Genomic DNA, 20413 nt, shown 5'->3' on the forward strand with positions numbered 1-20413 from the left:
ATGGAAATAGAGTCAATATGACCTAGAATAGATAGTTCCTCAATGGATCAAGTACTCTTTCCCTTGAATTTTCTTTTTTATTGTAAGACTTGTGATTCTCAGAAGGATGCAGATATGACTTCATCATATCTAACTCTGAACAAACCTAGCCTTACCAGATTGCAGCTGATGAAAAACATTCCATATTTCTAAATCATCTAGGATTTAATTATACAATTTTTAGCTGTCTAGGATCTGACTTCCTTTCTTCCTGCAGATGATGGCTTTTAGTCATTGTATAGTGATAACAAAGTAAAGAAGTGGATGAGAAAGAAGACGTAATTTCATTTTGATTTTATCAGCTCTTATAAAGAGCATGATGGTGAACTGGGAACTGCTTAATATGGAATTTAAACAATATTTGTACTTTTTGTCTGCCTATGATCTATCCTAGAGCCCCATTCCAAGGATAGCTGGGGTTTGAAGTGTTTCAGTATTATTCCTCCAGGAAGTTACTTCCTACTTCTCTAAGTAGAGCTGCATAATAAACATTTTCACTTATTTTAATTGAAAGGGCACTTCCTGGTAAGTCTCAATTATTGCAGCCAATCCTTTTAAACAAAATTTTGTTGATTTTTACATATTCTTATTATACTTAATTCTAGGTAGAGTGCTATGATTATGATAATGACGGGTCACATGATCTCATTGGAACATTTCAAACCACCATGACAAAACTGAAAGAAGCCTCCAGAAACTCACCTGTAAGTTACATCTTTGTCATTTGAATGTACTTTATGGTTGGCCATGTATTTATTATTTCATTTTTTCCCCCTTGGTATAGCAAACAGTTTGCCATGGTTTTACTCTGTATTATAAAATGCTATGAAATCTGTGGATTTTATTTGTGTAGTAATTGGATGATCCAAAATTCATCTTGGAGTATAAGTTTACATTTGTATTTAGAGGTTTGGTTTCCTTTGGCTTCAGACAACATATGTGGTTTGATTGGAAAACCCTAGTTTTAAAGCATTTGGTATTTCATTGGTCATAATAATTAAGTTCTACAACACTAGATAAATACCTGGGCTTGATCTGTGTACATTCATGTTCCTTTTGGACCCGCTTTTACAATATGCCTCTCATTCTTCTCTCCGACTTTTCTTCACTGAAGGGAAGGATAAAAGGATAATTATGGTATTTCAAATTATGTAATATTAAGCCTCCATCTAATGGCACTAATTTTGTCAAGATCATTAATGTGCTTTAACTACATTCAGTTTATTATTTAGCATCCCAACATATTGCTAAAAGTGCTTCTGAAACTTTCCTGTCTCTAAAGCCGAGGTGCCTAAAAATTATTCCAGAGCATTTTATAAGTAAAATTTATCAATTGCTCCCATCTTATTTCCTTTCTAGTTTGAATGAGATAAGCTATTAATTCTCCTTATAGCTTACTTAAGATAGAATAATATGAATTGTTTATTACCTGCATAATGTTCATGCATATAGCCTTTGATTTTGAAAACATAAGAGGTTATGGTTAGATGAGGTCTTTTTTACCTAGTCATGTAAGTGAGGTGATCTAAAAGATACTGATAGTTTTAGATCAAAACGTAACTACAAAATACATAAATAACACTTATGAGCCATGTGGTTTAAGTAATGGGGAGAAATGAGTTTTAAACAAACATAATGAGACTAGAATTTTTAGTAGGTCACATACAGATCTATTGCCCTGTCCCTACTCCCTGGTCACAAAGGCCAGGTACTAGAAGTACACTATACAAAAATGTTTGTGTGAAGTATGAAAGGCTTTTAAAATCATTCCTAATGGTTTAGGGGCATCTGGGTTGCTCAGTCAGTTAGGCATACAACTCTTGATTTCAGCTCAGGTCATGATCTCATGGTTCATGAGATTGAGCCCCAAGCACGGAGCCTGCTTGGGGTTCTCTCTCCGTGTCCCTCCCTCTCACTCGCATGCTCTCATGCTCTCTCTCTCAAAATACATAAATAAACTTAAAAAAATCATACCTAGTAGTTTAATTAAAACAGCAAAATTCAGCTGTAAATATCCTAAAGAATTTTTTTTAAAGCAGAACTAATAGCAAATGCTAAAAATCTAAACAATTCAAAAAAAGCAAGCTACCTAAAAGAACTAAATATGAAGAGTGATTTGGATTGTTGTCACTATCCTTCAGAATCAGTAAATGACCTACTTTTAGAAGATATTGAATGAACAACCAACTCTGTAATACTTTATGGATCATGTAGAGTTTTCCTAAATCCAACTATCTTGATCCTTCCCTCCTCCATGACAGAATGAGGCTTTTAATGTTGCTGCCATGGCAAGGTTTACCTACTCTTATTCTTCAAAGGCAAGGCCATATCTTACCATCTCTGTTTTCAGTGCCTGGAATAGTGCCTGCCACTTGGTAGACACTTTGCAGAGAGAGAGGGAGACAGAGAATCCCAAACAGGCTTTGCACTGTCAGCACGGAGCCCGATGTGGGGCTTGAACTCAAGCACTGTGAGATTATGACCTGAGCCGAAACCAAGGGTCGAATGCTTAACCAATTGAGCTACCCAGGCGGCCCACATTGGCATTTTTACTATTGCTAGAAGGAATTAACATTTTGTCTTTTCTTCCTATAGGTGGAATTTGAATGCATAAATGAAAAAAAGAGGCAAAAGAAGAAAAGCTACAAGAATTCAGGTGTTATCAGTGTGAAACATTGTGAGGTTAGTTGATATTGACCATTTATAGTAAGTGTAATGAGATCCCATTTCAAGTTCTTTTTTCAATATGGTATATATTAAGCAAACAGACAAAGAATATTAAAGTTTTTTCTTAAGAAATGTGAATTGAAGGGGCGCCTGGGTGGCGCAGTCGGTTAAGCGTCCGACTTTAACCAGGTCACGATCTCGCGGTCCGTGAGTTCGAACCCCGCGTCAGGCTCTGGGCTGATGGCTCGGAGCCTGGAGCCTGTTTCCGATTCTGTGTCTCCCTCTCTCTCTGCCCCTCCCCCGTTCATGCTCTGTCTCTCTCTGTCCCAAAAATAAATAAACGTTGAAAAAAAAAATTTAAATTAAAAAAAAAAAAAAAAAAAAGAAATGTGAATTGAATTTTGGGCAATTGAAAATCACATGAGCATCTGGATACCCTTAAGGAAAAGAAGAGAGTAGGAAATAGTAAAGAAATCTTTCAAGTAAATTTGGTTCCAAGGTTTGACAACTTTTTAGCAAAAGAAAAGATTATTAAAGTTTTTTCCTTATTGTAAGAAATATGAAGCATCATGGTATTTTCCCAGAGCATTAGCAGAAACGACCTGACCCAGTGCATCTATCCTGGTCATAATTTCGAGTTGAGATATTGTAAACAGAGGGGAAAATTCAAGAGATTTCTTACAACAAACAAATAAGGTTTTTCTGGTTTTGTTTTTTATTAAAAAAATCAATTATTATGCTTATTAAAGCTCTCAACATATTAGATTCATTGCCAGTTTCTTAAAACCTAAAGTGATTTCATCTTTGGCCATTAATATTCTAATCTTAACATTGCTTTAATTATCTCAAATTAAAATCATACAAATTCATGACAAGTAGGGGCAGCGGAACCTTAAACTCAAATGCTGGGGTGGTTTCCACATGCTTATATCATGTTTTGTTCAGTTTCTAAACTGTTAAAAATGTATGCCAGAGAGCTCTTTGTATCTCTTGTATAGTAAAAAGAGTTTTAATTTTAACAGTGCTATCTGTTTTTAGATTACAGTGGAATGCACATTCCTTGACTATATCATGGGAGGATGTCAGCTGAATTTTACTGTAAGTAACGCTGACTTTTTCAAAAGTCATGTAACATATTACTTTTTCCTACCATTTTGCAGTGTTCTATCCTTCCCTGTAAAACTGACTTAGTGATGAAATTTATACAAGCTGTTTAGTATGATCTCCTCAGACAGGTTGTCTAATAAGCTCATCCACAAGCTTTCAACTTTGTTGATCAGATCTGTTCCTTCTGATGGAAAGCAAATATGTCCTATAGCAATTTAAAATTATAGAAGCATTAGTCAAACAACATACAAAAATAAGCCCTACATCTAAAGTCATGGATTTGAGGCATCTAGAAAAAATAGGAATAACGATTGTTTCATGCTGAAGCTTTAATTGTTTGTGGAAAAACTGGTAGGCCCAGGCATTTGTTAGAAAATGGTAGCAGCAGGCTCTGGGATGAATATTTGTTTCATCTCCTGGACATCGAGTGTAGGCTTTTCCTTATTAAGGGCTACGATTATTATTTGGCAGGTGGGAGTGGACTTCACTGGCTCGAATGGTGACCCAAGGTCTCCTGATTCCCTTCATTACATCAGCCCCAATGGTGTTAATGAGTATTTGACTGCTATCTGGTCTGTGGGACTGGTCATTCAAGATTATGATGCGTGAGTATGACTAAAATATTTGTTTTTATAATTCCCCAGAAGGGGCAGTTTCTGTTTCATCTGCTAGTACTTGGATATAGTTGTTGGTGATAAGACTGCTGGGGTTGACAGGGGGGAGGGGAAGGGGCATGGTAGGGGTAGCTTTATCCCTAAAATTTCTTTCCTGTTGTCTTTTCTAGTTTTCTCTTGCTGACAGTCTTAGTGTTTACTTTTGACCTCTAATCTCTGGCTGTGATCAGTTATAAAGAGCTCACAAGCTTGTTTCTTTGATCTGGTTTCCTTGGGGTTTACTCATTAGGGATAAGTTACCTGTGTGATTGAAGTTCAGATGACACATTCTGTAAACATTCACAGACACTATTTACTAACAGGTCTGTTTCTTGCCAGTGGCTGTCAAATTATTTTCTTAATGGCAACCTTGAACAAGTGCCAAGAGATAACTTGACTTAACTGTTATAAAATATTTTGAATAGATTCTCAATGTATAGATTTTTAAAGAGATTAAATAGGTCCTCTTGAAGGTTTACCAAACAATAGAAAGCAATCTACATTAATACATATTTGTTCTGGATCTCTTAGAGCACAGTATAAATTTTCACTTGCCTTTGCCTATTATTTTATGATAAAAGCCCTTACACAAATTGATGGAGCTTTTTATTAATCTGTTACAACATTTAAAGAGGTAATCTTTTCAGGCAAATGAAAACTAATCTAAAGCAAAGGTGGCAATTCCAATATCAACCTAGTATGATTTAAGTCAAAACTCATTAAATGTAATAAAAAATTATTTTATAGAATACTTTGTTATATAATCCAAAATGGAAATATAACCATGGACATATTTGATAAAAGAGTATGAAAGCATTTCAACTGAAAATAGTTAGAAATAATTAAAAAAATTTTTTTAAGTTTTTATTTATTTATTTTGAGAGAGAGAGAGAGCACAAATGGGGAAGGGACAGAAAGAGAGGGGGAGAGAGAGAATCCCAAGCAGGCTCCACACTTTCAGCATGGAGCCCCTCAGCACTGTCAGCATGGAACCTCATGTGAGGCTTGAACTCACGAACCACAAGATCACAGCTAAAGCCGAAATCAAGAGTTGGACACTTAACTGACTGAGCCACCCAGGCTCTCCTATAATAAAACTTTTAAAGCAACACAATTAAAATGGAGTTTATATAAAGAATAAAAAATTTATAAGGTTTCTTTCTCAGACTGCCACCTGGAAGTTAATACAAAAGGATAACTAAAAAGAATTTACCATGTGGAAATTTAAAAAAATCTTAAGTAGTTGTTAGATGAAAGAGGAAATCAAACTATAATAACAGACTATCTAGAAATAGAAGGAAACAAGAAGACTATACATGGTCCTATCTTTAATAGAGGAAAATTTCTGGCTTTACGTGCTTTTATTTTTTAAAGAAGAAAAATCAAATATAAATGAAATAGAGTTTCAACAAAATAAAATTAAAGAATAGGAAGAAAAAATAAAGATATGATGATAATAGCAGATTCTATCTGTGTATGAGCCATCATGTGTCAGGCACAATTTAATGTAGTTTCTATGTGATGCTCATCTAATCTTTATAATTTGCTGTGACATATGTACTATTATCATCCATTATCATCTGCATTGTGTAGATGAGAAAATTGAGGCATAGGGAGTTAAGTAGCTTGTCCAGAGTGACTCAATTGGTAACTGGCAGAAACAGAATTGAGCCTGGGCTGTCTGCTCCAGAGACATGCTCTCCAGGCTATATTGTGTACTTTGCTGTATGTCCTCTAAGCACCAAAAGTAAGGGACTTGGAAAGTTTTAAAACCACCACTAAATGAATAAATTAAATGACAAGATGATTCTTTGCAAGTTCAACAAAACATAGGCAAATCTTGCCAACAACATGCATAGAATATTAGTAATGAGACAGAGATTATAAGCATAGATCCAAAAAAAATTAACAATTGTAAGTTAATACTCAATAAAACTTATTACACTGGAACATCTGGATTAAAGGAAGATTTTGGGGGGAAGCTTTAAATTAGCAAAGTTGACTCAAAGAGGCAGGAAGCCTGAAGAGACTAGAACCATGGAAGGAATGGTATAGTCCAAAGAGCCACTCCTCACAAGAGAACCAGGCCAAGACAGTTTCATACATAAATTCTACCAAACCTGTAAGGAATAAATTTAAACCTAAGAGAATCAAGTAAAAAAATATTAGAAATCAGTGAGAGTTCAGAAGGGTGGTCAGATACAACATAAAATTAAAAAAATCAGTAACTTCTCAGTAGCCAGCAATAACCAATTGAAGAAATTATAGCAGATACAAGATCACAGTTCATGATACAATAAAAAATAAGCATGAAGTTAGAGAGTTCTAGGATCTTTAGTGAGGGAAAACTACAAAATTGTACTGAGAGACAAAGAAGGAAACTTGTTTAAATGGAGAGCTATACCATGATTCTAGATAGGCAGATGTCATAATGATGTAATATATAAAAATTATCCCAGAATTAAGCAATTCTAATCAAAATTGCAATAGAACCCTGATAAAATGATTTTTAAAATTTCCTAGTGGGAAAAATGAATCCAAGAAATTTTTGAGGGGGGAAAAAAAGAAATGAAGGGGAGTTTTGTTTTAGCAGATATTAAAACTTATTTTAATGCTGTATTAATTAGAGGCACCTGGGTCACTCAGTTAAGCATCTGACTTCTGCTCAGGTCATGATCTCATGGTTCGTGGGCTCTCATCGGGCTCTGTGCAGACAGCCTGAACCCTGCTTGAAATTCTCTCTCCTTCTCTCTCTGCCCCTCCCCACCACGTGCTTGATCTCTTTCTCTCAAAATAAATAAACTGTAAAAAAAGGTGTATTAATTAATATTACAGAACTAGTACATGACAGTGGAACAAAACAAGTCTTGAAATAGAGCCTAGGGTGTACTTGAACTTAATATAGAGATGTGATAGAGATGACATTTTAGGGAAAGGGGTTGTTACAGCTGCTAAACTAGACAAGAACTGAATTTGTTTTCCTAAAATCATACCTATATATGTTAGGACACTATTTTTTTTTAAGATTTGATTTGATTTGATTTATTTTAATATTTATTTGATTTTGAAAGAGAGAGACAGAGTAGGGGAGGGGCAGAGAGAGAGGGAGACAGAGAATCTGAAGCAGGCTCCAGGCTCTGAGCTGTGAACACAGAGCCTGACACGGGGCTTGAACCCACGAACTGTGGGATCATGACCTGAGCCGAAGTCAGATGCTTAACCAACTGAGCCACCCAGGTGGATTTTTAAGTAATCTCTACACCCAACATGGGGCTTGAACTCACAATCCTGAGATCAAGAGTCACATGCTCCACCAACTGAGGCAGCCAGGTGCCCCTGTTAGCATACTATTTTGTATAGAATATAGACAAACTGCTGAAATAGACACCCCCCAAAAAACGCACATTTACCAAAATAGGTGTTTACTTCTTTTTCATGTTGCAAGTGTAGAATGTGTCTACCTTAGGTTCTATCCTAAACGCAAAAAGAACAATTAAGAATTAATATAAAAAGAATATCCCAGCAGAAAAATTAGTATGTTCATTACAGTGTTTTATAAGAGCAAAGCATTGGATGTTTATTGGTTGTGGGAGAATATCCATACAGTGGAATATTTAGCCATTCACATGATGTTATATATTCAGGTCCATAATCCCTTATCCCTACACCACTGGGGCCAAATATTCATACATTTTGCTACAGAAATGTGAGAATTTTATATGTGACTTTGCATCATGTTTCTGTGGCCAAATGTATGAATATTCATATTCAGTAGTATGAATAAAAGCTATAAATAACCTCATATCAGTTGAGGTCAGGTTTTGCTGCCAAATGAGTTTGCTATAAGTGAATGAACTTTTGTTTTTTAGGGCTTTATGGATTTATCTACATATTTATTCAGCAAAATGATATACAGTATTTAAGTAGAAAAGAGTATGTTATAAAATATGAATATAAACTCCAGTTTTATAAATATATATATAGACAGAGACATTTTTCACCCTTGTTACACAGAAAAATACTTAGAGTGATTGTTGCCAAATATTAACATTGGTTCTCTAGTGGTTATTATGGGTTTAATCTTTGTATTTGCCTTAGATTTTGAATTTTTTTAAAACAAGCTCTATTGGTTTTATTATGAGCAAAGATAAAATTTTCTATTTTGAGAAAAAAGTTACCTTTCAGTTTTTTTAAATTTTCTTTTTAGTGATAAAATGTTTCCAGCATTTGGTTTTGGAGCTCAGATACCTCCTCAGTGGCAGGTGAGAGGAAATCCTATTTTAAATATTTCCCTCCAACAAAAGCAAAACAGGGTCTAATGAGTCCTTTCATCTTTTGACAGGTTTCGCATGAATTTCCAATGAACTTTAATCCATCCAATCCCTACTGCAACGGTAAGCTAAAAAGTTAACAGGAAGATTTTACACAGAAAGCCTCACTAGTGTTTGTTACTTGTTGTTTTCTTATGATTCAATACTACTCAAATTCCCTCCCTCATTTTCTTTTCGTGACATATTTAACATTCTGTTGTTAAAGTGGAAGAATTACACCAGGTTGTTGGTTCAAGTGGTAAAGATAATAATGGTGCAAATCTATTATGAAGATGATTGTTGGCTAAGTTCTACCTTGAGAGGTTCAATAGAAAAACAAGATTCTCAGCCTTGAGAACAGATCAATACTCGTAATCATATTATTTTCACATACAGGTTGGTTTTAAAACAAACCTTTAATAAAACAAGTAATTGAATATATACAGATTTGTGAAGCTTTTCTCAGAGTAGCAGCCACTCTCTACAAGGAAAACATGTCCAGCATCAAATTACTTGTTACTCAGATTACATTGGAGTGGGCTACCAACGGAACAAAGAATTAAGCTCCCACAGTGGCTCTCCTCTACATAGACAGCAGAAAACCAACATCTGTTTCATTTCATTTTCTTCTTTATACCTCACATATCCAAGTGTTTCCTCCTTTTTACCCCAGTGAACAATCCACCTAAAATGCCAAATGTCCCACAATATGATACAAGTCTGAACTGTTTGTGGGAGGAAAAGGAGGTAGGGAAAGAAGCATAAAATTGTAGCCAATAAGCTAATTTTCTGCAAAGGGTCCTTTTGACTATTACAGAATATTTAGATTTCTAACAGAAGAGGGCGTTCTTTCCTTATCTTCAGTTTTCATGAACAATATTCATAGAGCAGAAGAGCATGAACATTTTGTTGGGAACAGTTTGTATTAGGGTTTTCTTGTTTTTTTCTAGGACACATTTTCCATACTAATTCAGTGTTCCTTTGATGTACTTTCAGTGGCTGGTTGTGACCTTTTTATCCCTAGTCATTTGAAATCGGGAATAGCAATTCTTGTCAAGAACTGTGTTTCATGCTTATGATGAAATTGGAACAATTTTTGGAATTTGGTGTTAATTAGGTTTTATTTCTTGCCAATAAATATGGATGACTTACATCATGTGAAAGTTCATTTTAGAAGTTCATTTACTCTGAGTAAAATGAGCCCATCTTTGGGCTGTCACCAAGCATAGCTTTTCTATTTTGGGTTTATAGTCTGAAAAAAATAATCCATTTGGTTTTAGACAGAGGACATACTGTACTGAAAAAAAAATACGCCTTATTTTAAAGCAAGGGAGTTGAATTCCCTTTTCTTGATTAATCATTGAACTTAGGTGCCCAGAAATAATATGTCTTGCTTGTTCCTTTAATGCAAAGGAAGGATTTTGGCATAATTTAATTTTAGTGGAGGAACTGAAGGCAATGGATATTTGTGAAGAAATTTAATTAACAGCTTATATATCTTCAGATTGAAAAGCAAACTGAAATGATAAAAATGAAAAAGAATATTATTGCTGTGAGGACTCAAATTTTCTATAGCATGTATCATTGCAGTAAGATCCTGCTGCTGGCCTATGTTAATATTATTTTTGTTAGCACTGAACTGACTGGCCACTAGTTACAGCTTCACCTTGTGCATGTAAAATCACCTGTACATATGAATTAGTCACTTTCTCAAAGGATGTTCATGAGACTTATTCCTAACTTCAAAGTGACTAATAGGAGCTAATTAGAACTCTTAAATGTTAAGAGGAGAGCACTGGTCTTGTGAAGCTTTTAAATCAAGTATATACTTCTTTTCCTGGTTGATCTCTGTTCTGTTGGACATTTTTAATAGAACTTTTAAAAATTATTTATTATTTTTTTGACAGAGAGGGAGAGAGAGAGAGTGTGAGCAGGGGAGGGGCAGAGAGAGAGGGAGACACAGAATCTGAAGCAGGCTCCAGGCTCTGAGCTGTCAGCACAGACCCCAATGCAGAGCTTGAACTCATGAGCCATGAGATCATGACCTGAGCCAACGTCAGAGGTTTCACTGACTGAGCCACCCAGGCACCCCCTGTTGGACATGTTTAAAGCAAGACACCTGTTTTAGTTTACATGTAAAATTTTTTCAGGCAGATTTCCTTAATGATCTCAACAAGTATAGTGGGGGAATTTCTTGAGGATTTCTAGTATCTTACCTGCATCCTTGACACTCTAATGTTAGGGGTAGATTCAACAGGCATGTATGTCACATTAAAACTTCATCAGGAGTGTTTTTACCAGGAATGCCATTCAAATTCCACTAAGTTGTGCTGTTATAATAACCAATCTCTCAGTAATTTATAATAAAAATAGTTTATTTCTTGCTCACTTTATATATCCCTTTACATGTGGCTAGTCTGCTTGTTATTTCTTCTCTTTCTGGGACTCAGAACCTTGACTGAGATGTTCTGCTCTCTTTGCAGAAGGAAAAAGCAAGATTGCTGGTGAAAATAGGCAGTGGTTCTTAAAATATCTACTTAGACATGAATGTCATGTTCATCTACATGCGTGGTCAAAGCTAGTCAAATGGCCCTGCCCCGTCTTCTACTATGCAACATCTCGGCAGGCCTGGGCGGTACTGCATCAACAAACACATTAGTATTTCTGCAGCAAAATGTAATACACAAGCTGGAAATGAGTTTTTAGAACTATACAGTTTATCATACCATGCTTAACCTTTAAGTTACTGAATAAACCCTTGACTAGAATTAACATTAGGATTATAGCCGTCTGAGCCCAGAGAATCTTTGGCCATCTATGCAAAAGTTTTTCCATTTTAATCAATAACTTTTACTTACGCCTTATCGTCAGTTCTATGATACAGCACCTTTTTCATTCTTTTTTCATTAGAGTCTTAGTCCTAAAACAACAAAAATTAAGCAATATAACAGTCCTACTATAGATTAATGAATAATTTGGCTGCGATGAAAATAAATGCCTTTGGTTGGAGGAGGGAAGCATTTAGGTTTTTGCAATAGAGCATAACTATGAAGTTTTGTAATATATGGCTGAAGAGAAACTCTTGAATATAGAATTTTTAACTATTTAAAGCAATATAGTGTGTGTGTATATATATATATATATACATATATATAATTATACGTGTATATTAATTAAATTAACAGGTGTAGTGAACAATGAACAATTAAATTGTGCTTGACAATTTTTAATACTGCTTTTCTTGGCCTAGGAATCCAAGGCATTGTAGAGGCATATCGGGCCTGCCTTCCTCAGATAAAACTCTATGGACCAACTAATTTTTCTCCAATCATAAATCATGTGGCCAGGTTTGCTGCTGCAGCAACACAACAACAGACAGCTTCTGTAAGTATCGTAGTGCCAGGGGACAGGGAGAATATGGGTTGGTAGTTGCCTTTGGTGCCGAGATCCATCAAGATACAAAGAGCATGAAATAGTAAGATAGCTATCCTTGGTTTTGGAGTAACATCTGTTATTTTTAAATTAGTGATCATTAAAAGCAGGACAACAAAAAAATAACCCTTATACTCATGAGTCTTTTCTATTCCATTTGAATTAATTTTCTTAGATAGGTTCTACTAAAAAGAAATAACTAATACCTACCTTTTCAAAGGTAGACTTAACAAATTAAGGCTTGAGGAAATTTACTGTTTCAGTTAGTGATGAAAAATTACTTACTGTCCTAAAAGGGTCTGAATTAGACAACCATTATCTGTTGGATTTTGATACCAAATCTCTCTTAGTTTCATAGTTTTTTATACCCAAAAGTAAGGCAGGGATAACTACCTCATACAACTGCTGAAAAGTGAAATAATATAATTCATATAAAGTGCACAGTGCCTGGGGCAGAGTGAACACTTAGCACGTGATTGCTCTGTTATAAAACTTATTTCCATTCTAGACTTAAATGATCCAAAAGATGGGGTAACAACTTTATGTAACATTTTACCATTCTCTAAAAATGTTTATCAGAGATGACAGTATTGAGAGAAAGATTCCTCCCCAAACCATATCCATTTTTCAAAAAGTGCACTTTAGTTTGATAAACAATTCTGCTTCTTTCATATTTGACCTTTTAGAAACAGAGTTGCCACTTACTCTCTTGATCGATACTTTAACATATTTAATACTTATGTTACATCAAAGTGTTTATTCCAATGCTCACTAAAAGTTTAATGTCTGACATTTAGATGTCTTGCTTCTGTATATTTATACCAACTGTATTTTGTGGTCTGTTGCATTTTTAATGAACCTTCAATTTTTGTATAAATAAATTTCCTTGTCATTAGAGAGTCTTAGAATATTTTATGTAGATGGTATCCTAGGTAGAGACTGGAAAGGAAAATGAATAAGAAAGAGACTGAAAGACTCATCAAGCTGGAGATGTTTTTAACTGTTGCTTTTATTGTTTGGGAGCTCCTGTGCTCAGTGGATATAATTTTCTTTTTTGGCAGCAATATTTTGTGCTCTTAATCATTACTGATGGTGTGATAACAGACCTTGATGAGACCAGACAAGCTATAGTTAATGCTGCCAAGCTTCCTATGTCCATCATCATTGTTGGAGTGGGAGGTGCTGACTTCAGTGCCATGGAGTTTCTGGATGGTGACGGTGGAAGTCTGCGGTCCCCATCAGGCGAGGTAGCCATCCGAGATATCGTCCAGTTTGTGCCTTTCAGACAGTTCCAGAATGTGAGTACCACTCCTCCTTATTCTTCATATACACTAAGGAGTTTGACCACAGACCTTCACCAATCCATAACCAAGTGGTTGAGTGGGAGTCTGGGGTTAGAGGATGTGTGGATTTTTGGTTTGAAGAGTGCTGATTAGATCAGCAGTTTTGCTTCAAGTTGTGTACTTGTGTGTTTCTTGCAGTCTATATGATAAATTGTTATAAGTGGTGTTGCTGTGAATGTTTTAAGATCTATTTTATCTTTACCTATGTATGTAACAACAGAAAAATTCTGTACAAGTATATGATGAATTTGTCAGACTGGAAGTTGACTTGATGAAAATCTCTCAGGACCCTGTTTTACCCAGTTTACTCCAGTGGTAACGTCTTGTAAAACTGCAGCACAGAATCACAGCTGGGATGTAGACATTGATGTAAACAAGGCCCATCACCTGTGGGACCCCTCTTGTGGCCCTTTTAGAGCCACACCCACTTCCCTTGCACCTCCACCCTGCCTTAACCCCTGGCAACCACTAATCTGTTCTCCGTTTCTATAATTTTGTCATTTCAAGAATGTTATAGAAATGTTGGGATTGGCTTTTTTTCACTCAGCATAGTATTCTGCATTGTTGTTGCTTGTGTTTATTTTGATCGGTGAGGTGTATTCCATGGTATAGGTATACTGGTTTATTTAACCATTCACTCATTGAAGGACATCTTTAATTGTTTCCAAATTTTGTCTATTATATGCCAACATGCTATAAACATTCATGTACAGGTGTTTGTGTGAACATGAGTTTTTATTTCTCTGGGATAAATACCCAGAAGTGCAGTTCCTGGGTTGTATGATTACTGCATGTTTAATTATGAAAGAGACTATGCTCTTTTACATTCCCACCAGCCAGTGTGTCAGTGTAGGGGGAGGTGATTAAAAGCAGTAATGTTAGGGATCCTTGTGGTGATGAAACTGTTGTGTATCCTTTTTGTTGTTGTTTTGTTTTTTTTTATAGAGAGAGGGTGCAAGTGAACGAGGGGCGAGAGAGAAGGAGAGAGAGAATACTACCGGGGGAGGGGGGAGAGAGAGAAAGAAAGATGGAGAGAAGTGGGATTCACCCGAAGCCAGACAGGAGCTCACCCCAAGCAGGGCTCGATTTCACCAGATGTAGGATTTGAACTCACGATCCATGAGATCATGACCTGAGCCCCTGAGGCACCCAAAACCATTGTGTATCTCTATTGTGGTTATGGTTATACAGATCTAACCAGATGATAAAATTACACAGAATAATGCAAACACACATGCAAATGAACACATGTAAAATAAAACTGGTAAAATCTGAGGTCTGTGAAATGTACCATTACTAGTTTCCTGGTTTTGATATTACACTATAGTTATATAAGATATTACCTTTGGAAGAAATTGGGTGAATACTCTCTGTATTATTTTTGCAACTTCCTATGAATCTGTATTTCAAAATACAAAGTTAAAAAAATTAACACTAAGTAAATGAAAGACCCACATTTAAAAGCTAAGGAACAAAAAAAATTGTCAAATGTCAAAATGTTGGCACCAAAAAAGGACTTGATAAATGTTAGTGGGGGTAATAAAACACTCTTAAGTAACATTAGTTACTTAGCTTATTCCATGCTTCATAGACCATTCCTAAAACAAGATACAGGCCTAGGAATCGGGAATTACTGTTTCTTACTGACTGGTGAGGTATTCCTAGTCTGTTATCAAAATGCCAGTACAAATTTGGTTACTAATAAAGTCACTTTGATTTTGTTTTTCATAAGGCTCCAAAAGAAGCGCTTGCTCAGTGTGTCTTGGCAGAGATCCCCCAGCAGGTGGTGGGCTACTTCAACACATACAAACTCCTTCCTCCCAAGAACCCAGCTAAGAAATGAAAGGAGCCATGGCCGCAGGAGCAGAATTCTTTTGTGCTGTATGGAGCAATGGATTCCTCTCCCACCCCAAATCATGAATCTGTTATTTTACATGCTTTTCATCCCTAGCATTTATGATGTAAACCTAGTCTCTATGGATTATATCTATTTAAAGCATTCTTTTTATACTTTTTTTGGAGGAAAGTGCTAAGTTAATCTCTGCTCAATCAGTGCTGTGATTGCTAGTGACTTGCAGTGACACTATCAGGATTAGAAACTCGCGTGAGAAGAGCTGATTTGGTGGTTGTGGTTGTTTATTTACATATTGTGAAAATGCTGTTTTTTGAATGTTTGTCCCTAGAAAGAATGGAAAATTGCTAGGATGTGATTTACAGGTTGCCGTACTTTGTTCTAGGCAATATATGTTTTATAAACCAATGTCCATACCTGATGACAAGAACTTCTTAAATTACGTGATATTGAATTTGTTCCTATAACTATATTCAATGCTTTTCCATGGGATAAAACTTCATTCACTTTTGCCTCAAAATTGCTGCAGTTTAGACATTGCAGTTTACAAAACAGTATGCATTCACTTAGGACTTCATAAATAATACTGAATCATTGGAAGGGAAGGTACATATTCAATTCTTAAAATGTACAATCAGTAGGTAAAAGGAACCTCATGTAAGTAAGCCATTTTTATTTGCCCTTCTGGATCTTTTATTTCTATTGTGGAATACTGTAAACATAGTCAGATTTGACCTTTTCATTTACTATGTGGGACATTCAGGATTCTGTATCTGCATAGATGATAGTTTATCCTAGATTCAACATTATTAGAGTATTTTAATTGGAATTTGCTAAAATGGTTAGGACTGCTTTGTCCATGGAAGCTATGAGGACCAAACATATAAGAGGAAATTCAGAATTCCATTCCCTTTTAACTAATGAAATACTTTAGTTATTAAAAAAGGACAGTTTTTATATTTTCCTTGCTAAGATCTCATACATTGATTTGTACATTTGTACAGATTCATTTAGACATTTGCTCCGGTTTTTTTAGTAACATTTTAGTCTGATTTTTAAACTCATGATAGTGGTCATGTATTAATCAAAATCAAATTTTGCATTTTAATAATGTGTGATTTCCTAAGTCCAGAATGTATGTATTCAGCATAAAACCTGTTGTACCTTAAAAAAAAATTTCCCACTGCTGCTGCATTAGGATAGGGTGGACTTTACGTGCTTTTTTTTTTTTAGAGTAGAATTATTTTTTTCTGTTTTTTACCCTTTAGAACATATTCAGACATTTTCAGAATAGATTAAGTAATATTTTATTAAAGGACCTGTGTGCCAAGTACTATGCATATTCATATGTTGGCCAATCATCTCTAACAATTTAGTGTTAAAAATTGTGTGTTTATCATATATCCTTAAGTGGATGCACCCGGTGCCTTGCTGACATGCCTTTCCTTCTTACTGAAACTTGCATCGCAGCTCATATCTCTCGTTCTCTGAAATGTCGAAGGGAGATGAGCTCTCAGCCATGAAGAACTTTGGCTTCTCAGAAGTCGCATGTTGTCAAGGTCAGGCTAAGAGGAGACCTGCTTGTGCTTGTGGTTGCCTAACTCACGCGAGCAGTTCCTGCCTTCCCACTTAGCTAGCTAGCATCTGCATACGTGCTGTTAACTTGAAGGTGCCTAACTCATAGGCTGTTACTCTATGGCATATCTCAGTTGACAAATCATTTTAGCATTAGTTAAGTGAGAAAAAAACGGATAATTCTTCCAGTAGTTTGGAGCCTTTGTTGTCTCAGATGTCCTGATTTCAGTTCTCTTTGTGTGCTTGGAAACAGCATATATATATTGCTGTGGTTTTCAGGATTTTTTTTTGAAGCCTTAAAAAAAAATGATATACACACATCCTCAATGTATGGTGAAACAGATAGAAGTGGAGCTTCTCTACGCTGGAGCAGGGTCCAGAGTCCCTCTCACTGGTCCTCCTCCCTCTCCCCTTAACCAGCTGCTGGCAGCCCTGAGTCACCAGCACTGGGCACCTGGGAACCACTGGTCATGAGCATTCATTGTTTTCATTAGCCAAATACTGGTACTTCTGTCACCACTGTCTGATTTGGTCTTCATAATTTTATATGCTGGTTTTAACCAGAATCATTCCAATTTTTAAATTACTTTTTAAAAATTCATTCTTGATCAGGTTCATCAGTAGATGCTATTATTCATAGGAACTATGATTCCAGCAAATGAGGATAATTGATGCCTTTTTGCAGTTCTGAATAAAAGCATTTACAGTTTCTAAATTATCATTTGGTAAAATTCTTACTGTTTCACCATTTCACCTCATCACATACTGATTTAATATTGTTTTGTATAAAAATAGTCCTTTTCCCTATTGTGCCACCATGCACTGCACTGTCACCAGTTCTTAAAATGCATTAAAAAAAATAACCAAGTTGACTTTCCCGTCTCATATGATCATCTGTCTTACAAACACGTATTGGGGTGACAGTGCCCTGGGCAAACGTAATATTTCTCACATATGCCTGCACTGAGAAAATAATATATACCAATTAGCATGGTTATGTCACCTTGTGCTTTGAATTGAAATTTTTAAGATCATAAAATTTCAAAGTCAGATCAGGAATTTACAACTGTTCATTTTGGTAGTGCCTTAGGCACCCTTTCCAGAAAAAGTTCTGGGCCCCATTGCTGTTTATGCTTTATTTGACATATTTTGCCTTTTTCATTTTATAAATTTCCAGGAAAACCATCTTCAATAAATTTCTTCTAGTCTCTGTGTGCAGTTGATAGTCATGGGAGTGACACATAAGGGAAGCCAGAGGTTTGGTTATGATTGGCAAGAGACTATCTTGTGCTTTAATGATGTTGTACTTGATAACAAGTGTATAAGTTACTAATGTATGAATTCATGTTAAATATATCTTCCATTTGAATTCCCTTTGGATAAAGTTATTTCTTGATGTGATTCAATAATGGTGCCTTGTTTTCATTTATTCTTTCTCTAAATTGTTATCAAAACCAGTAGAAAAATTAGAAATAAAGTGAATATAGTATTTAGGGTGGCCTGTATTCATGTATTGCTGCACTGAGCAGTTTGGGGCTTTTTATTATTTTATAGGAGTTATTCATTTAAAATATAATAAATGCATTGAAGATACATTTCTGGGTGCAAGGGATAGGTTCTCAGCTTATAGCTGGATGGCCTAAACAATATGGTGCTCACATTGAATCAGTTGTGTTAAGCAGGGCAGTATACCCACCTTACTTTTTCGTTTTTTGTTTTTTGTTTTAATTGCTTCTGTTATGTTGCAGTCATCGGGCAGGGCCTTGGGGGATACAGTGGTGACCTAGGGGCTGCAGCTGCTGCCTTCATAGAAATAATGGACTGGGGGAGAGAGAAAACATTAAATGAGTAATTACAGAAACATGAGATCAGTGTATGATGTAACATATTGTAGCAGGAGACTTGACCCGTCCATCTGGCAAAGAGCAGTTCCCTGAGGATGTGCCGTTTAAGCTAAGACCAGCTAATGTTAGCTGGGTGAAGAGGGTTAAAAGCATTTATATGGGGTTAGGTCAACAGCAAGTTTAGACTTTTAGGAATGGAAAGAACTTAAGGTGTGCTGAAATATAAAGTGTGGGTGGGAAAGTGATAGGAGGGAGGAGAGATAAAATGGAGTGGTTGGTGTTGTTTACATCCTGCGAGACCTCAGGGGCATGCAAGAGAGTTCGGGCTTAGACTAAAGTTACTGGGATGCCACTGAATCAACTTACACAAAAGAATGATGTGATCAGGCTCATGTTTTTGAAAAACTGGAGGGCTTCAGATTTTAGGTTAGATGATGGATGCCTATTGCCAATGGCTTTGCCTTCCTGAGGCCTTGAGGAGGGAGTCAGTGGTGGTTACCTTCTGGTAGAAACTCAGCTGTCTGGTCACTTGCTAAGTGCTTGATTTTAGGTTAGTTTCTGAATTCTGTGCTTTTCCTGCCACAACCCTGACTCCACATCAAATCATCTGTTAGGCCCATATCTTATCAATTCCATAGTGGTCCAGAGGCTGGCTCACACCTGATGGCAACACAGATCCCCAGGATTGTCAAATCCTTGCCTGTAGCAAGATCATGACCTTTGTCACTTGTCACCAAGCATGGCCATATTCAGCCACATTCCCCAGAAAACTCACAGCAAGTTGCAGTGTCCTTGGAGAATTTTATTCTGGCTTGGCTATTGATTCTCTCCTCCCCAAGAAGACGTGATGAGTGAGACAAATATTATCAGCAGAATTTTTACTTCTTACAATAAAAAGGGAGGCCATGATATCTTTGGCCTTTTCACAAGCAGATTCAACATACCAGGTTTTCTAATAGCACCTGGTCTTCTAGGACCAGACTCAGAAGAATATCAGGAATTGGGGAGCTCAAGAGAGTTCTCAGAAAGATGACTGAAGAGGAAATAAATTTCTCTTTTCAACCAGTTATTCTATCCAGTAAGAGGTATTCACTTTGAGCATATATTTATTGAGTAGCTTAGTATTGGCAATCAACAGGCAATGTCAAAATGAGTAAAATTTCTTCAAAGAGCTTATAATCTAATATGGAAAAGAAGATAGTGTATGATGCTAAAATAAAAAAATAAAGTGAATGAAATAATAAAAAAAAAGAATTAGTAAGCCCTTCGTGCTTAAGTACGACTATCCCTTCTTACACCTTCAGGCATCTGTAGTCCCGAGTACAGAAGGAACCCGTGAACACTGCTGGCAAGATGTTCCTTTCTCCCCTCTTTCCAGCACTCCTTTCTCCCCACCACTGTCCTAAGATTGTCAGGACTGATCCTGCCAGTTCTCACAAGAAGTTCAGATCATGAACTTCCTCATTCAAACCCACCTCTGGCTCTGTACAATCCATATCCTGACCACACCCCATTTCTCTGCCACTGCCCAAACCCTCCCACTCCGCCCTTAGGAACTGGGTCATTCATTAGCGTAATCCCTTATATCAGT

General features: G+C 36.2%; 1 protein-coding gene across 3 annotated transcripts in view; it reads left to right on the forward strand.

The window, feature by feature from the left end:
• The window catches only part of CPNE3 (copine 3), a 48176-nt gene extending 29792 nt beyond the window's left edge, over nt 1-18384 (forward strand). For all 3 annotated transcript variants that reach the window (XM_003999953.6, XM_019822855.3, XM_019822854.3), the window contains 9 exons: nt 645-743; nt 2635-2721; nt 3745-3804; nt 4285-4418; nt 8674-8728; nt 8809-8860; nt 12027-12160; nt 13270-13506; nt 15284-18384. In XM_003999953.6, coding sequence (XP_004000002.1) covers nt 645-743; nt 2635-2721; nt 3745-3804; nt 4285-4418; nt 8674-8728; nt 8809-8860; nt 12027-12160; nt 13270-13506; nt 15284-15394 — 969 coding nt within the window. In that variant the 3' untranslated portion in view covers nt 15395-18384. The remainder of the gene's footprint in view (nt 1-644; nt 744-2634; nt 2722-3744; nt 3805-4284; nt 4419-8673; nt 8729-8808; nt 8861-12026; nt 12161-13269; nt 13507-15283) is intronic.
• The last annotated feature ends 2029 nt before the right edge of the window (nt 18385-20413 follow it).

The sequence above is a fragment of the Felis catus genome, chromosome F2 (genome assembly GCF_018350175.1).
Source record: "Felis catus isolate Fca126 chromosome F2, F.catus_Fca126_mat1.0, whole genome shotgun sequence".
NCBI lineage: Eukaryota > Metazoa > Chordata > Mammalia > Carnivora > Felidae > Felis > Felis catus.